This window comes from Xiphophorus hellerii, chromosome 8 (genome assembly GCF_003331165.1).
Source record: "Xiphophorus hellerii strain 12219 chromosome 8, Xiphophorus_hellerii-4.1, whole genome shotgun sequence".
NCBI classification, from domain to species: Eukaryota; Metazoa; Chordata; class Actinopteri; order Cyprinodontiformes; family Poeciliidae; genus Xiphophorus; species Xiphophorus hellerii.
The window spans coordinates 24475734-24494935 of NC_045679.1; the positions used below are offsets into that span (position 1 = coordinate 24475734).

The window sequence follows — 19202 nt, forward strand, 5'->3', positions numbered from 1 at the left end:
ACTTCTCCGTCCATTTAAATCTTTTAAACTCCAAAGTGAAACAACTGCGTCTTTTTGCCACAATGATAACAAAGCAACTTTGTTCGGTCTTTAAATAAAGCTTAGATATTTTTAAATGTGGCCTTTAACAAAAAAGCAGAAAAGAAGAAAAAAATCTGCTAATCTCTGAGCTCGTTTATTATCTCCCGTCGCTCTTGGCAACATAACTTGATGTGTTGCATCGCTTTAGGTACAAGAGTGGGCGCCGTCTCTGGGGAAAGCCAAAAAACCCAAATCTGATAAGTTCTACTCGGACGATGAGGAGAAGGAGGAGGAAGGATCTGGAAGTGGCAGTGAAGACAGCAGCAGTGGCAGCAGTGGCAGCAGCAGCAGTGAAGGTGTGTTTGTGTTTTAGAGTTTAAATGTTGCAGCGGGTTTCAGAAACTGACAGAAATGCTTTTTTATTCCTTTAGATTTTGACAGAAATCGATTTTATTTTACTTAATTATTAGAAAATATTTGCAACGCGAAATAAACAGGTCGGCTGATTTCAGATGACAATTAAAACAAATTCAATTAAATTAAACACACAAACGACACCAAAATAAGATTTATTAGAGTAAAAAGAACTATATTGAACCTACAGTTACGATGTTGTTCTTTAGAGTCGGGCAGTGAGAGCGAAGAGGAGAGCAGCAGAGACTTGGAGAAGACCTCCAGCGATTCCGAAAAGAGTTCGAGCGGATCCGAAGCGAGCTCCAGCGAGTCTGAATCCCAACAAAAGGAGAAGAAACGAGCTAAGAAGGTGACCCCGAGGAAAAGCAAGCAGACCGCTGCGGACAGGTGAGGTGAAATCCACGCTGTCTGCCAGATTCTTCAGGTTTCACAAATCTCTAACTACAGTCATTAAGAAAGCATAACTTTTCCAAATTTGACTTGTCTAAATTTGTGTGGCTGCGATGAATTTCTGATATAATATAGACTTAAAAGGAAAATCAGCAGAATGTACCAATTTTGTATCCGATTAATCAGTCAATCATCAAAATGATCGATTAATCGATAACTAAATTAATTGTTAGTTGCAGCCCTACCCATAGTTGCTAAATTCAGTGGAGTAGCGCTTTACTCCACTGCCACATCGAAAGCTGTGAATCGATGCTAGCTTTAGCATCATTAGCTTTTGAAGAAAACAAAGTTTTCCCCATTTGGATCATTTGCCTCCCACACAAAAACTACTTTCCCCCCCCCTTCTTTCATTAACGTCCATCCAGGAAACTTATTGCAACCAATAAAGTTTGCTGAATAAACTCTGTTTAAATGCAGAATAAACCCTAAATCCATGCAAATTTAATGTACTGTAGCGTCTGTCCTTTCTTTACCACACAAACCCCCTCTCCCTCTCTCTCCCTCTCCCTCTCTCTCCCTCTCCCTCTCTCCCTCTCCCTCTCTCTCCCTCTCCCTCTCTCTCCCTCTCTCTCGGGTCGGCCGGTCTGCAGGAGTATCGCTGGCGTTCCATTAACAAGCTAATCAAGGAGAATTTTTCTCCAGTAGCGTAACCCACATTTACATGGCTAATGGATAATGACTTTTGATTGGTCATTTAGCAGCCTGGTGTTACCAATAAACGAGATTTGAGTCATTACTACAGAATATGCTCACGCACTCTCCCTTACACAACTGGCAAATTTAGTTTCTTACGCAGCGCACTTCATTTACTCACGGACACACAAAATCACCGAACGTACCTGATCTTCTTTTTCTTTTTCTTTCTTTTCTTTTTTCTTTTTTTTTTTGCTGTGTGACAGGCTGCCGGCTGACCCTGTTCTCTCCATTAGAGAGTATAATTAGAGCAACTCACCCCAGTGCTCAAACACACCAGAACGCGCGCACACACGCGTACAGTCGGTAATTAGAGCCGCTCACCCCAGTGCTTCCACAACAAACACAGCATAATGCCCTCATTATGGCCCAGTCATTTCAGGCAGGGCCTAATCAGTCCCACAGTGATTTATATCACTTTTTCCTGTTCGCAGCAAATGAAATCTGTAGGCCAAATTAATACTGGCTTTTCATCATCGCCCAAGTTAAAAAGCCAGTTACCGTCACAATTCCCCTCATTAATTTAACGGCTGAAAATCCCAGGCAGGCGGAGTAAACACTCATTATTGGAACAAATTGAAGAGGGACAGAGCAAGTGAAAGAGAGGGGAGAAAGATGGAGAAAATCTTTCTTGACTGAGCGCCGCATTGAATTCACTTTGCAAACAAAAACAGATTGATCGTCGTCGTTTTGATCGAGCGCACTGAGAGCTTTCAGACGCCTTAAAGTTTGTTTTGCTTCCACTTCTCGACGCGATTTTTTTTTTTCCCCCCCGGTGTTTTTGTTACAGCTGAATGTGTTTAATGTGACTCAAGGTTATTTCACTTGTAAACTAAATTATTAGAGATTAACCACTTTTTTTCACTTCCGATAACAATATCAGAGAATTGGTATCGGCCGATACGATACGATGCAGAAAAACAGTGCTGAATTGACTCGATGCAATTTTTTTTTACACAGACATGAATGTACTGAATTACACACTTATTTGTTACGCCATTAACTTCACAATCTTGATCAAACATGTAAAAACAACAACTTTAATTTGTTGTTTTTACATGTTTTTACATTTTTACATGTTCAGTCAGTACAATTAGGAGTAGAGCAGCCAAAGTAGAACTAATAATAAAGAACCTGACTAAACAAAAGGTTGACTGTCTTGGTCAAACATGTGAAAATAAACTGCAACAAACCTGTCAAATTATTCTGAAATTGCAATTAGAAATTCTATATTTAATGTAAAATAATGACGTCGCTCAGAGCTCAAAACATAGAATTAGACCGAACAGATCCGACCTTATCAGTTGTCACAGATACACAATCTAGAATTTTTTTCAGTTTCAGGACCAGTGCATCTCTAGAAAATGTTAATACAATGGGAAAATGGCTTTGCTGAAACTTGCTTGTATGTTTGAGGCATTTTGTTTTTCTTTTGCCTGATTGTTTTAGTGGCTCGGATGAAAACGGAAACGGTCCTTTGGGCAAAACCAGCAGCTCATCCGCTGAAAGCTCCTCCTCCTCGGAGTCTGACTCCTCGGAGGATTCCGACTCCGACTCTCCGGCTCCGCAGAAGAAGACCGTCGGAAAGACTAAACCGAAGGTGATGTCACCCTTCAACGTCATTATAGCCTGGCACAGCAGAGCAGAGGTACTTGCTTAGCTGAAGCAAGTACCTCAAAATCTTGACTTTGCAACTCAGAGTTAGGACAAGTTTGAGTTACAGTCAAGTCAAGAAAATTGATTATTACAGTCAATCAAAGGCTACAAATTTTCACATTTCCACTCTCATAAAACAACAGTAACACATGTATCACATGAAAATGGTCTGACAACAACAATATTATCGTTTATCGCAATAATTACGGCAACTATTTATCGTCCAGCAAAACTTACAGTGACAGCATTTGGTCTCAGCTGATCCCCCAAATCTTATAGAGATCTCTGCACACTGGGCGGTTTGTAGACTGCCAGTAAAATATTGAGCTTTAGAGCTTATTAAAGAGATAAAAGAGAAGAAAACCTGAACGTACACCTACAGAATGTTGGCTTTACTGGATTACCGTTGCTGAGGGCTGCTGATAAAAAGCTACAGTGGAACATTCACTTTCATGTTGTAACGTTCATCTGTGTGGTACGAGACGCAGCCCGGTTGATGGGATATAATGGGGTTGAAATTGTGAACAGGAGAACAGTCCTCTTCTTTTCAGCTCCCACTGAGTATTAACATGATATTCTCCCAGCTGTGTGTGCTGAAAGCTTCAAAATCCTGATTTACTCTCTGGGATATCATTTGGCTCCATGGCATCTCCTTTATTTTGTTTTTCTCTTCCACCGCTTTATGTTAGTTTCTCCCCCCCCCCCCCCCCCCCCCCCCCCAGTTCTCACAATCTTTTTCTTACCTGTTACGCTCATCACATTATCTTTCTCTCACCCTTTTTGCCGTTCGGCGCTATAAAATTCTCATTTCATTCACTTTGTCATTTGGTTATGGCCTATGAATTATGCATCTTTTTTCCCCTCAGCCATTTTTTTTTTCTGCACGGCTCTTTCAGACCGCTATTCCAGTAACAGGGTTTCCGTCTCTATTACCCCCACCAAGCTTCGATCAGAGAAAATCTGATAAGATACGGCCGCCTGGAACTTTACGGTTTGTTTTGTTTTTTTTTCTTTACTCCTGTTTGCCTCTCACTCCTTTGTCCTGTTTGTTTGCTGCTTATCTAGCCTGGAGTTGGCAGAGTGGGATTTTATGGTTCTTTATGCGATGTGATAAACTCAGCTTGGTTAGGTGGCTGTCGAGAAAGGGTGATAAAAACGTGCTCATATGTTTAAATCTGATTTTTATTGCAGGTTTGTGAGTTTGAAGCATGTGTGCTTTTCTCTACCAGACTCTTCGTGGCACAAGTCGCATAGAAATGTAAACCAATTGATTTGGGGAGGAATGTGTAACATCTTCAAGGTCTCGTTATTGAAATGTTTCTCTCTCTCTAGATGGAATTCCCACAATGCTACAGTTCATCTTCTTGTCTTTTTATTTTTACACTCATTGTGAATTTGCTGTGCTTGCTTTTTAGGTGGAGGTAAAGTCCAAGAAGGAAGTCTCTTTATTGGATCTAGATGACTGTAAGTTTATCTGTCAGTTCTAAGACTGGTTTCCTATGGCAGCAGGCTGTAAACTAGTGAAACTCAGTGTAGCCACTAGAGCCTGAGCATAGTTAAAATCCGTGAGTAGTTGAGACCACCTCCAAAATTGCTCAACACTGCCTGTTTTAATAGTTTACACACCAAATATACCTTAATATGCATTAATGCACACTGTAGAAACCATCGTAGCTCTTTTTAATTCTATTCATTCACTATATTTAAAATTTGAATGTTTACGTTGTCTATTTTTAATCTGCTTGATTTTCTTTTTTTATTATTACCATCTTCTTTTTGTATGTTTTTTAAATTTTCTTGTACAAGCACTTTGAATTGTCTTTGACTGAAAAGTGCTGTATAAATAAAGTTGCCTTGACTTACTGCAGAAGCTAATGCTGCATCCCACTAACCTCAGAAGTTGGAACTGGGAGCGGTGAATAACGTCACAGCCAGGTTAACAGCATTCCAGTTATCTTAGCCGGAAAAGTCGTGATTTCTATATCGTGAAGCCCAAGCAGCCATTTACGCAGTGCCTCTTACGAACATCGTCGTAGGCTGTACCTTCCACAACAACACATTTCATTTGTTCAGTTTAGCTAAAGGCGCTACATGTATCACTGGTTTCGGACGCACTCTTACAAGTATGACTTGTACTGTGTTTTCACCACAGTTTACTATTGTTGATACGAGGAGCGGCCATGCTGAATCTTGAAGTTGTCTTTCTGAAAGATTCTCAGAATATTTGAAGCGGAAGTCCAACTTTGGGAGTCGTGGAGAGTTCCAGTCCATTTTTGCTAACTTGGAAGTCAAAAATTTCCGAGTTCCGACTACAAATGCAACGCGGCATAAAATCTAGAGTCTCCTTTATTGTTGTTCCAAAGGAAAATAAATGCAGGTCATGGATTGACTGATTTGCAAATACCAGCCAATGGCGTGTCAAGTGCGCAGTTGCGTCCAGCTTCGCAAGTTGCATTTTCTTCCAAATAGTTTAGATAAATTTTCAACGAATAAGTTGCGAGTCACATTCCACAGAAAAAAATGAAATACAGAAAGTTGACTAGGTAGTGGTCCACTGTATTCAGATTTGTGTTCTGCATCATCTTCCTGCCTCATCCCTAATTGGCTGTAGGAACAATAATGACAGTAATAATGAAGTAGTAGGATTATTCACCCAAAATAAATCTTCTGTAGGTGGAAGGACTGTACTTTTATTTCTGAAATGGTTAGAGACAATTTCTATCAATGTCAAAATTGCTCATAAAAGCCTGGTTGCTCCATAATGCAGGGTTCATAAATATTACGACATATGTCAGCAAATTACATGTTGTTTGTACTGCAGAACTTTGTTATAGAGAATCCTCTCCAACTTAACAAAACTTGAAATCTGGACTGACAACGCTTACTTTAGGTGAATCTAGATCACCTAAAAGGCCCAGATGAAGCTGTAATACTGTTGTTGAAATCAACAATTCATGCAATTATTTACTAATAAATACCACACCTCAATTTGTATGGATTGATCCCCACACATGTGAGTATGACCCTGAAGGAGAAGGGTGCACACCTCCAAATTGCACTGGTTGCTGGGAGACTAAAGGAAATTGAGAATGATTATAGTGAGTGTGGAGTGATCTTCCCACATAAAGCTACAAGCTAATGAGACATCCGAGAGAGTTTTGCTAAGATGGGGAGCACATGTTAATGTTTTAGGACAAAGAGGGGAATACCATCTGCTTTTTCTTGGCATTATGAAGTTAGAAAGCATTCACACTAAATTATTTTTTTCTTAAACCCGTCCAGATTTAACTGAACATAAAGGAGTCTAAATAGCCCTAATCCATTGTTGAGGGGGCTTAATGATTGTGTACTCTCAGTTTTTACCTTTTTGATCTTATAGCTTAACACAACTAGTTTGCCAGTCTCACTAACTGAATCAGCATGGTTTGAGTCATTGTTTCTTTTGTTGTTTAGTTTCTCCTGCGCCTCCGAGTGCACCAAAGTCCTCTGTGTTCTCCTCGAGTCTGCTGTCCGACCTCGAAGGCCTTTCTCTCTCCAACGTCTCGTCCACCATGCAGGTTGGTGCCCGCCATTTCCAAACTTTCCATCTGACCGTGTCACGGCCAGACCGAGTGACATTTCCTCCAGCAGTGTGTGCCGGGAGTCGATTGTTCCTTTCTCCCTGACACCGCAGCATCAACACGCGATGGCGAAATGAGCCTCCTCTCCCTTGAGGAACATTTCGGCGCCAGACGCCAACTATTGACCTTTCCAGCCTCACTATATTTATAGCCAGTCGGGACAGCGCAGCAGCTCTCCCCGTTTCCTGTATCTCTTATAGTCTGTCTTTTTCGACCGTCGCCGTCTTTTTGTTCTTCCACACCCTTGAACTCTATTTCTGCTCCTCATCTAGAAGTCCAACCGCTCTGATTCTCTCTCCTCCTCCTCTGCAGCCCTCCATCTTTTTCTGTCAGGTGTTGCGTCCCTCGTGTCTCCGCGTTGTGTATATCTGATGGTTGACCTTTCCTGGTGTGACGGCTCCTTTCTCTCCATAGTATGTGAGCAGCTCTTCACATCTGTGTGTTTTGTATCCCGTCTCTTCCCCTGGGAGGGGAACGTCCAAACCACTCTCTCAGCTGCTGCTGTGTCTATTTTTCTACGACAAAGTTGGATGATTGGAAATGCTGCGGATAGAGGATTTTTAAATCGCAACGAAATCATGATGACATGAAACTACTGCAACCAATTGTCGCCTTTTGTAGGGATATTATGTTAAGTTTATGTATGGCTAGACAATAAATCGGTAGACAAGTGATCAATATCAATTGATAATACTTTTGGTGGAATATTCAATATATGGAATAGTCACTGACTTCCTATCCAGAACTGCACAGCATTGTGGGAGATGTAGGCAGAGGAAAGAGTTGATCTGCTCAACCTCTCACAGCCAGTTAAGCATCGACTCATTCACTCACTCTTTGGTTACCTAGCAACAACCTGTTGAGTAACTTGCGCAGCAGTAGTTTCATGTTTCGCCACCTCGCCTCATAACTTCTTAAAAATTAACGTGTGGAGAGAAAGTCATGGATAAAACAGTGAAGGTCATGCTACCAGTTTGACATGAATATTTAAATCAAAAAACGGATCAATAGTTATCATTGTCTACTGATATGAAATGCTTATATCCTGATACATTTTTCAGCTATATTGCCCGACTCCACCTTTAGCTATAGTGGAACAGTTCAGAATTTTCTACCAGAATGGCATTATGATTGCATGGTACTTTATTAGATTATGAGACCATAGTCCAGTCGTATCTGATCGACTTTCTGTAAAAGCTTCAGATCAGATGAATAGATAAATCTGTTCTATGGAGACAAAAGAAAAGTTCAGACTTTTTTTGTTTTTTAAACAATTGTAACTAGTGGTACCCCTACTGGCTCTGCAATGTAAAACTCACTTTTCTCAAGCAGAGAGCACTTATTCATTGTCTTTAAAATTTCTCAGGGTTGGAGCCAAGTCTGTCGCAGTGAGCAGTATAAGTGATTTAATCGCATGATTAAAGAACTCAATAATTTCCTTTTGCATGATTTTATTTTTTGTTTTTCCCACGTCTCTCTCTGTCTGCCAAAAGAGTGGATCACAAAAGGCTTCAATCTGGCACACATGGTCTCAGCCTTAGTCTGGTAGCCCTGGTTCGATTTCGGGACCAAAATTGCAACATTTGTTTCATTTTCAGCTGCTGTGGTTCTCATTCACTCTGCACTGAGTCAAACAAACCAAACTTTAAAAGAAAACTTGTTCCCCTCCTCGCCTGTGGTGGCGCTGTACCAAGAACCACTGAAGGAAGCAACATAAAAACCTCTGAAGGGGCGTGCTGTGGTGGCGTAGGGGATAGCGCGACCCACGTTTGGAGGCCTTGAGTCCTCGACGCGGCCGTCACGGGTTCGATTCCCAGACCCGGCGATATTTGCCACATGTCTTCCCCCCTATCGCTCCCCCTTTCCTGTCAGCCTACTTTCATATAAGGGACTCTAGAGCCCACAAAAGACCTCCTGGAGGGGAGAAAAAAAAACCTCTGAAGAAGACATGAGCTCAACTCCCTCACTCAAAATGTAAACAAAAAATGGAGTAGCGTCAGACTTTATTGGTAGCAGGATTTCTCTTCAGTCGTTGCTAAAAGACCACAAGCCATTTCTCCCGCTAGTGCTAGACTCTGACGTTTGTTTTGGTTGTATTTACCCAGAATGCCCTGCGCTGTAGTCCACTTCTTACTTTTGGAGCGGTCTCTGGTCCACTTGCTCTGCACATCTGCTTTTGAACCAAGCCAGAGTTCACTTCAGTTGATCCGAGACTTAGGTTTTCGCCAAAACAGAGTTAAATTTTTGGGTCCGCATCAGAGTTCGATTACTCTTTCTCAGCTCCCCAAACAAACCGGACTTTCTAGACATAGCGACCTGGAGTTTGATTAAAGCAGACTAAATAGTACAGGTGTGAACGCACCCCAAATGTTCTTCCTACTGTCCCCTCTCAGCCGACGAGTTTTACGTCAAGTTAGCACGTAGTTTGCGTTTGCCCACCACCCCCCTGCCTCTCTGCCTTCCTGCCTGCCTGTCAGGATGACTGACAGCTGCTCTCAAGCCAACATGGATGCAGCTGGAGTCTTGTTAGTCAGTCTCTCCTCCTCAGGTGAAGGCCAGGGAGTAATGGCGAATAGAAATGCAGATTAGAACAGCGAACTTTTTGCACATCACCATCTGATTTAGAGTCAATTCTATGCATAAATACATGATGGGGCAGCAGAATTCATAGACAAGGGTAAATAACCTCACCTTTTACTCACACACACACACACCAGCTCGTGCATATGCACATCCCCTCCTCCACACACACACACACACACACACACACACACATACTCACACCAACTGGCCCCTGTGTCATTTCTATTTCTCAGCAATCTGCCCACAGAGGCAGCGGTTGTGTCTCAGCTGAGCGCTCGGGCCCTTTTAGAGAATTACTGCATGGTTATCAAAGGCGTTTAGATTAACCCCGGTCACTGTCTTTGACCCACCTCCCTCTTCTGTCTCCTGCTCCTCTCTCCCCTCGTTTCTGCATGCTACCGCTCTCTCTAATAACATTTTGACATCAGGATCTCTCACAATTGCCTCTTAAATCCCCCCCGCCCCCGTCCACTACCCCCGAACCTCTTCCGACTGCTGTCCGTGTGTGTGCGGCGGCAGGGTTGGGGGGTGAGGGGTGCGGGCGGCCGAGGCTGATAACTTTTCATTCATAATTAGCGGTCGGCGAATGGGGCCGCGTTAGGGGGAAATTGAACTGTCAGCGGCGGGGCGCGGGGCGTTTGACCCCATCACGCCCAGAGGGGCCCATCATAATTTGTTCATTTGGTGTCCATCAGGCGGGCGCAGGCTCTGTCCCCTCCTCCTCCCCCGTCTCTTGCCTCACCCCCGTGACCTCCTCGTAGCCCCCCCCCCCCCCCCGCCCCCCGCCTCACACGCTGCCGTAAGCCCCAGGGTTCACGTCTAATTATGAATCAGCAGAAGGACCTCCAGTGCCGCGAATATAGCAGCTCCTGCCCTCCAAGCCTCTTGCTGCCACTCAAACTGCAGAGATTGCTTCTTAAATAGGAAGAAATGTCCGCGAGGAAGCGGTCAGTCAGGTGAACCGGCCGCTTGTTATGGAGAACGGACGGGTTTTAAAGCATCTCTTTAGTTGTAAAAAATTTCCGTCACTCTCTAATTTGTTTTCTTTTTCATTCTTTTCTCTTTTCACTTGTGTTTATCTTTTTCTGAATTTTAACTACTGACTAGGCCTGTCACAATAACAAATTTTGCTGGACGATAAATTCTCCCAGAAGTTGCGGCGAGATCGTTCTCAAGTAATATAATGGCATAATAATGCAAGAACATATTCTCAAAGATCAATAAACTTTAAATTCTAATGAAAAGTTAACACTAGAACTGGGAGACATTTTAAAGATCCGAAATAAACAAACAAAACAATACAACAAATAAAGTGAACAAAGGGGCTAGTTGAGTCTAAAGCACCAGATTTTGGTAGGGAGAGGAGAAAAACAATAAATCCTGCAAATGGAAATTGTTGAGCTCGTTTTAATTTATCATGCAATTAATTGAGTTATTATTGATTGTGACAGGCCTACTGCTTACACTTATGATATGTGAATTTGTTGCCATTCAGAACTTACTAATTTTTCATTTTGAAAATTTATAAAGCTCCATTTGTCTTTTACAGTTCAGGGTTTCCTCCAGTGCATTATAATCCTGGCGGGCCACCAGGCTTTCCTGGCCCTGATTTCCTTAGTCTTGGTAGATCTGCAATCGGCCGATACTTGCATGAGAAACTGATCTTGCCCACCTCAGCAGAGGTCTGAAAATCAGCCGCTGTCCTCTTCTGCTCTGCTGTGAGAGGTTTGACTTTTTAAATATCAGTGATCAGTCAGAAAACTGCAATTGGTGCATTCCTAATTCATACTTTTCCCACTGAAATATAATTTTAATGTGAACCCTTTCTGGCTGTATGGAGCATTTAGGAATGCGGCACCGTTCCTCTCTTACCTGTTGCTGCACATTGCAGGTCAGCAGGTAGAAAGATTGCTAGAAAACAAGACAAATGTAACTGTTTAGAAATGCTTGCTTTCATAAAAACATGGACAATCATGGTGTAGAAGCTCAAGGAGCCCAACTCCTCACTTGTGGTGGCAAGCTAAGTTGCATGTTCGTTAAGCATTCAGCCACACTTTTCAGATTTGAAAGCATTTCAAATCCTAGCAGAAAAATCCTAATAAAATACATTGTTTTTAGTGGTTGAATCCATTTGAAACGGTTAAAAAAGTAACCTTGGACAGATTTGATTTTATGAAGGGCTTTCAGGGGCAGTAGCCCAGGGCCCAACTTTTGGGGGGCCTACCAAAGTTTTTTTGGTTTGTTTTGTTTGTTTAGTTTTTGAAAGTATGTTTTGCAAACACTGTACTTCATTTAAAAGTTATCAGCGCATATCACGCAAGTTGTATAAATATTTTGGGACTTTCATGAATAGAAACAATGCTCAGAAAATATGTAAGACTATTTATTGGTGTATTGTAATTTGCATTAGTGAAATAATTTTTCTTTAATGCACCAAACTTGGTCCTGCCCACTGGCCCTCATCCTTTTTATATCTGTCCCTGACTATCTAAATATCCAAACACCTGGGAAAAAGATACAAATTTTAATTGCACATTTCCAAACGCACAGTTGCAAATGTTAATATTTTTACTTTTAAAATGTTTTGGGGTTTTTAGATTAGATTACATTTCATTTTTAGAGGAATTCTTGTTAGTGGAATTCCCCCATTCAGATGCATAAAAAGTGTGTGTGGCACAAAACTGGATGAAGGACACTCCTGCCTCTGAATATCAATCCTCTATTATTGCTAATCTGCCTTAATGAAGAAAAGAGAAATCAAAATTAATCATTTCAGAAAATCTAATTTCCTGAAAAATTGACACAAATGAACTAATCTCTGTATGTGTGTTCTGGAGAGGCTCCTTGTCAAGTTAAAGTAGGTTTAGGGCGGCTGTGCTAACACTTATTTAATTCAATCTGCAGCCAAGGTCTTTGTGACGCCCCTTCAATTAATTGTCATCTTCAGATCGAAGGGGGAAACGGCCGGGCCCTAAAAATCAAACGCAGGTTTCCCTTACCTTAAGCCCGGTGACTCTTGTAGAGTTTAATGAAATCCCAAGAGGACAATATCTGCAAAAACTAAAACTGGATTTTTCAATATATAAACCATGCGTCGCTGTGCACTTCACAGCTCTTTCGTTTCAACGAGAAGCCCGCCTCAATCCTTACACTTATTTTTTTTTTTGAGCACGTCAGCGGGATTTTCAGGTCATTTGCCAGAGAGGATGCTGGGAACGCTGCGTCCGTGCTCTGAAGGTGACTGTCGTGTCTGTGTCATCCATCACCGGAGCTTCCTTTAAGTTGATGCATAATAGAGCCTCTCAATCAACTTCCTGTCTCATTGTCACCTTCCTCCTTTCCTGTCCGGGACCGAGCCTCCGAGCCCAGACCCAAAGGGAAGAAGAAAAAAACAAAAACAAGAGAGAGACTGACAGAGAAGTCAAGGTTACTTCCCTCTCCCTCTGTTATTTACACTTGAGGTGTTATGGGATTGCTCCGCGCGGCGTAGAACAACAGCGGATGGTGTGTGGGCACTCGTGTCAGCCTTTAACTGTCCACCATGTCAAATTGGTGATAATATGCAGTTTGAAGCGCTGTCCCCGTCCCCGTTCAGATAGGGGCGGGGAGGGGCGCGAGACGGCACACAGGAGGACCTTGAAGGCGGGATGTCTCTGTCAGGGAGGTAAATCTCCGTCGTGACGGCCTGGCAAACATTACGGCGGGCTTTATCGACACCGACTGCTCCGACACATCCAAAAGTGGTCCGATAAATTTGCGTGGCGGCGTGACGGCCGCCAGAGACGAATGTTTTTTGTGACCTCTGTTACAGACGCTACGATGGCCTAGTGGCAGGAGATGCACGTTTTATTTTAAATTTCTATTTTTTTTTTAAGCGTCTCTAATCTATCTGCAAGTTTGCTTTGCCTATATTCTTAAAAAATAATTACAAATTACTGGTTCTTTGAAGATGTTATGATTGCAGCTAACTCCACAGGTTTTTAATAGAAAAGTTTAAATTCCAGGGAGGCACCGATCCACTTTATTAACTTCCGATACTGAACCTCAGATATCGGTATCGGCAGACAATGATCTGATACAGAAATCGGTGCTGAATTGACTTAAAACGTTTTATATTTTTTAACACAGACATAAATGGGCTGAATTACATATTTATTTGCTAACTCTACATTGGTCCAGCACATTTAGATACACTTGCAGCTTCACAAGTTTGGTCAAACATGTAAAGACAACACAAATTAATTTTTTTCAGCCAGTGTAATTAGGAATATAATAGCGTATGTAAAAATAAATAGTAAAGAAACTGAAACTGATTAAAAAAAACAGTAGGTTGACTACAAGCACAATGACGAAAACTCAGTGGAACAACTTTGTAGCTGTAAGAAAACCACTAATTCTGTGAGGCTAACCAAAGGAAAATCTGCTATTGAAGGAGAATAAAATTTCGACTCGGGAGCGAAACAAGTAGGTTGTGTGAACTGATGAGTGCTGTTGCTAAGAAGCAGATGAAGTGACCTTCGTTTTTGTTTTACGTGTTTTCATGAAGTAAAGCACTTTGAACTGCGTTGCTGCTGAAATGTGCTGCACAACTTATCTTGATTGATGTTATTTAGACTGTGTTAATAAGAGGAAATCCCCAATTACTTAGACTTAACAAAATTCTTCATTTCGCATCAACATAACAGAACCTTAATGTCGTATAATCAATCTACACCAAAATAGAAACGAGAATGGATCAAAAAATAAAACCCAAAATTAATAATTGACCCCAAATGACACATTCTTATCACACCTTTTGGGTTTGTAAGTTTGTAGAATCATTAAGTTTGTTTCCAGCCTTTTTATTTTAAAAAAAATACTTTTCATTTCTCTGCTTTTGCAATCCTCTCGTCCCGATTTTCGATTGATATTTTCGTTTTTATTCCCTGAACTCAGATTGAGTGCCTTCAGGTGATAATTATTTTTTGAGTCTTACACAATCTCTATTTTTATTTTTTATTTTTTTAGTTTAATTTTAGTCTAATTAAATCTAATTAGTGCCGTCACTCAAGAAAGAAAAGATCTGACTTTTATTGCAGCAGGACGAAAACACCCATACTTTTTGTTGCGCTTGTTGTTTGCTTTGTTTTGTTTTGAACACAATACTAAGGCGTCTGCTGTTTGTTCACATTATGTGATAATTTTCTGCTTTAAAAAAAACCCAACAGAACACCACACACACATTTTGCCTGCTGTATTGTGTTGCCTTGTGTGGGCTGCCTGTGACATCTTGTCTCTCTAATGAGAGTCGAGAATCTCCACACCACGGAGTGCGAACGGCGTTCATCTGCTGTAACAGGATGTTAATTCCACAGATAGAAACTAAAACGCCGCCTCCACCTCCTTTCTTTTCAGTGCCTCTCCGAGGTAATACAATTTCCTGCCTCCGAAAGGGTAAAAGCTCCTTTTAAACAGCCAGCCAGAGGCAGGGGCTCGGGCACTTGTGTTTCTATTCATTAGGGGTGTTTTTATTCAGCCTGCTTTGCCTGAGCATCTGGCCCATTTTCATCTAACTCAGCTGATTGAGGACGTTTCCTCGATGCACTCCTCTTCGCCTTCCAGACTTAACGAAGGGAGAGTTCTTCGCTAACAAGAGGCGCCGTCTAGCTGTTGATTAGATACGTTCGGCTGGATGAGCGTACGTCACGTGACGGGCGGATATTCTCGTGTCGATCTGGCCTTTAGTTTGGACGCAGTTGCAGTTGAGTTTTTGCAGGAAGCCGCCTCAAACTTGTTCACAAGACGATGCGTAATCGTAATGCGGGATAGGATGGGTGGGATCTGTGATCATCAGTTTTCAGGTCTGACTTAGGGCTGAAGCAATTAATCGTGATTGATCGATTTTTGAAATAATCGTCAGCTAACTGATTAATCGCTAACCGGAGTACACCGATTCGGTAAGAAAATTAAAAAAGAAAATATTTTGCTCGAAGAACAACACGCCCAGAGCCGTAATTATGTCAAAGCTGTAAAAATATACAAAAACACCAAAAAACTAAACTTTTTAAATTCTTTTTAGCTGCAGATGCATCGTTTGCTGCAAATGACCAAGCGTTCACTAATAGAATGTTATTGCATCTTAGACAAATGTTTTCTTATTTAAAAAAGGTAATTAATTACTTTATTTGCATATGTTAGTGTATTTTTAATTTTATTTAGAAACAGCTCAAGTGATTAATTGACGAGTCTGCAGAAAGTGCCAATTTTATTATCCGATTAATCGATTGCTAGTGGCAGCTGTTCTCTGGCTACAGATTTATGTCTGAACTTTGTATAGGCCCTTTTAACAAAAGAATATCCTTTAATCTCTTTCTAACTCTTGGCTGAATGTTTGGGCTCATTCTCCTTGTTGAAGGAAAACCATTGACTCTTTTTCAGCCTCTAACAGATTTTCTTCACTTATTTAGCTCCATCCAACTTCCCATCAACCATTAACCAGCTTCCACATCCCAGCGCAGCATGACTCTGCCACCACCATGTTTAATAGTGATGTTCAGTGTGTGTTTTCTTTTTGGATTTTTGCTATATGTCATACTGACTGAAGTTCTGTTTTTGTTGCATTTCTTGGTCTTCGTGATTGTGTTTGCTCTCTGCTTCATTCATTCTGAGGTTAAATGAGAAAGTGGTGGACTCAGTTTACAAATTAGGCATTTCAGATTTCAATTTGTAAAAAAAAAAAAGATTAAATAATGTAAAATTACACGTACTTATCAACTTTGTGTCACATAGAATCTCAGTAAAACACAATACGTTGACGAAATGTGTAAAGACTTATCTAGTAGAATCGATGTATCATGGCTACCTGTTTGCGTCACTGATTTTTATTCCGATCTCTCTCCAGGTCACTACTTCATCGTTTGGCCCCGTGAAAACCTACGAGCTGCTCCACCATATGACAGGAAAAGGCTTGTCGGCCAAGTACCATTTTCCCCGGCAGCCCTGCTTGTACCAGCCCAGTATGGTTGCGGTGCAGGTCATCCTGACCAACAGCTCAGATCACAGCCTGGAAGAGATCCATATAGGAGATCGGAGCCCAGCCAGCCTCAATGTCCACTGCTTTAACACTGTTGGTGAGTCGCTTGCACACAAAAAACGCCAACACCCGTTACTCTGTACATTGGTAGCAACAGCATGGAAATGTCTCCTCTGTCCGGATAGATGCTTTGTATGAGTTTGTTAGTCACTTAAAAAAAAAAAAGTCCACATTTGCTTTAAAGAAGCACTATTATTTAAAATTTACTTTCTTTTTTTAGCTTTGCATCATGCTATAATGTTAGTCTCTCCTCCAAAACATACCTGGGGTGTTGCTTTGATTCTTTCATGCATGTCTGAGAAATTTGTCAATCTCCATGGCAACCATTCAGCTTGGGAAAACACCTGGGTGGACCCAGCTCCGCCTCCGAGACACAGCTCCTCCTCAGAGCTACAGTTTGTGAGCTTCTGAGCTTCCGACTCCTTCACTCAGCTCCTTCAGACTAGCCAGCAGCAATTAGCAAACACCTGGGGAGCTATACGAGCTACTTCTCAGAGCAACGCTTGTAAAAATGTTTTTAAAGGGTTAAAAGAGCAGCCACGCTTTGGCCGAAACTGACAAATTTAGAAACTACTGGCGGGCCACAAAATTAATTAAACAAGAAATACAAAATTAGTTAGTGATTTATAGGTTTTCCTGCTCAACAATAAACACATTTTATGAAATTTGTATGTCATTAAAGATCAAACACATAAATAGGACTTCGGACTTTTGCTTTATTAAAAAAAAAAAAAAAAAAAGATAACTTGCATTAGCTTTCTGTTTTGTTGGCCGATCAAAATCATTTCATGGGCCACAAATGGTCCCCGGGCCACACTTTGGACACCCCCTACTGAATGTGAGTGGCTTATTGGCTCGTGTTTTCCAGACGGATCTTAAAAATGATACTAAAAATAAATAAATAAAAATAGCCAACGACTAATCACCAGATCCAATCAAATCACATTTTCATTGATATCGATCAGAAGAAGAAAATTGACACGCCGTCCCCAGGTTTCCGTCTGATAAACTGTACCTTTAAAACCTCTGGTGCGTGCGGGCCCTGGTGCGAGACAGAAGCGGTGCGCGGTGAAGCATGCTAAAAGCGCCCTTTGCAGGGGATTGATTGGGCATTGAAGGAACTCATGCAGCCAAACGGTGGGTAATTTGGATCGATTGAGTGTGGGTACGGTGAGCCGGAGGCTGGCTTTAGTTTGGATGAACTGCAGGGGGATGAATACAGACAAAAGCTTTATGTTGAGCTGCTTTGTGTCTGTTTGCTGAACGATGATGATGATGAGTAAATTTGCTCTTTTCTGCCGCCTATCATGTCACATTATGTCAAAGGACACTGGTGTTTACTTTTGAGTTATGTTTCTGCTGGTTTTGTGGGGAGAGGCATCCTTAAGCTCGTCACAATAAGCAATAAAACAATTAGTCAGAAAATAAATTAAAAGGAGCGCAATAATTTCCATTTGGACAACAGTCGTCAATAAAACGCTCTCCTTTAAAGTAATTGAAAAGCCGCCGTTTTGAGAAACACTGCAAACATTTGACACCCAATACAAAGTAGTCTGCACTACCTGCCACTTTTGCCTGTTTTCCCTGTATTTTAGTTTTTACAAACTTCAAAATCCATTTTAATTGTTGTTTGTTTTGTTTATTTTGTTTATTTAAAATGTTTTCTGGTTCCAAATTAAATGTTTTTAGAAATTAAATTATTTTGGATGTTTGAGTGGGTGTGCTTGGATTATTAGGCTAATATTGTTGTTATATTGGTTGAAAATGGTTGTATGGTCTCAAAACTACAATATTATCATGTTTCGCGATACCTTCTGGGACAATTAATTATCCAGCAAAGTTTACAGAGACAAGCCTAGGGATCCCATCATGCAAATAAAGAGAAAATAAATCATCATTAATCAGCAGTGATTATGTTTTCTAACTTGGGTAAAGTCGCTCCAAACTTCATGTGTCACTTTAAGATTCCGATTCTCTCCAACATTTTTAAACTCCTCGTATTTTCAACTCTCTACCTCAGCTCTCCTGATGCTGATTTAGCCCTTGGCGGCTCTGTTGCTTTGGAAAGGTGCTTCTCTTTCGTATTTCTTCTTTTTTGTTTTTCCTCTTCAGAGGCTGAATTTGTCGGGAAAGGAGATTGAAGGATAGATTTCTCACACGTGGCGGCCTTGCTTTGCGATGTAGAAAACACACGCTGTGTAGACGCTTGTCTGTTCCACTCCGCTCTCCCTTTCCTTCATCCGCCCCCCTCGCCCCCGCGCCGCACGCCCTGCCCTTGGAGCTCACTCTCTCTTCTTGTGTTTTTCCCTTTTACTTCCACTCTCAGAGCGGCTGGAGCCGGGGGCCTCGGTGAGCGTGTCCATGGGCATCGACTTCAGCGACTCAACACAGGCGGCCAACTTCCAGTTATGGTAAGATAACAGGAAACCCTGAAAAAAGGAAAAAAAAACCTCACCTGTATGACTGAATCAATTTCGCCAACTGCTGGTTTTGCCTCTCTTGCTTGTTCTTGCTGTTATTTTTTTTTCTTTTTGTTTTCCCCCCCTCACTTTGCCTTCGTTCCCAGGTGAGACATCAACCGCGATTGATCCCGTTTCACTGGGATAACAATTATTCCCCCCCTCCTCTTCCACTAATCAGCCCCAACCCAAATCAGCCTTCTGAATGCCATTGGCGCCGCTGCTCAGCTGATC

The 19202-nt window shown here is 41.6% G+C and overlaps 1 protein-coding gene across 2 annotated transcripts in view; it reads left to right on the forward strand.

Moving 5' to 3' along the window:
• ap3b1a (adaptor related protein complex 3 subunit beta 1a) overlaps positions 1-19202 on the forward strand; it is a 60313-nt gene that overhangs the window by 25389 nt on the left and 15722 nt on the right. For both annotated transcript variants that reach the window (XM_032570757.1, XM_032570756.1), the window contains exons 18-24: positions 230-377; positions 645-822; positions 3028-3178; positions 4650-4698; positions 6688-6791; positions 16318-16546; positions 18836-18920. In XM_032570757.1, coding sequence (XP_032426648.1) covers positions 230-377; positions 645-822; positions 3028-3178; positions 4650-4698; positions 6688-6791; positions 16318-16546; positions 18836-18920 — 944 coding nt within the window. The remainder of the gene's footprint in view (positions 1-229; positions 378-644; positions 823-3027; positions 3179-4649; positions 4699-6687; positions 6792-16317; positions 16547-18835; positions 18921-19202) is intronic.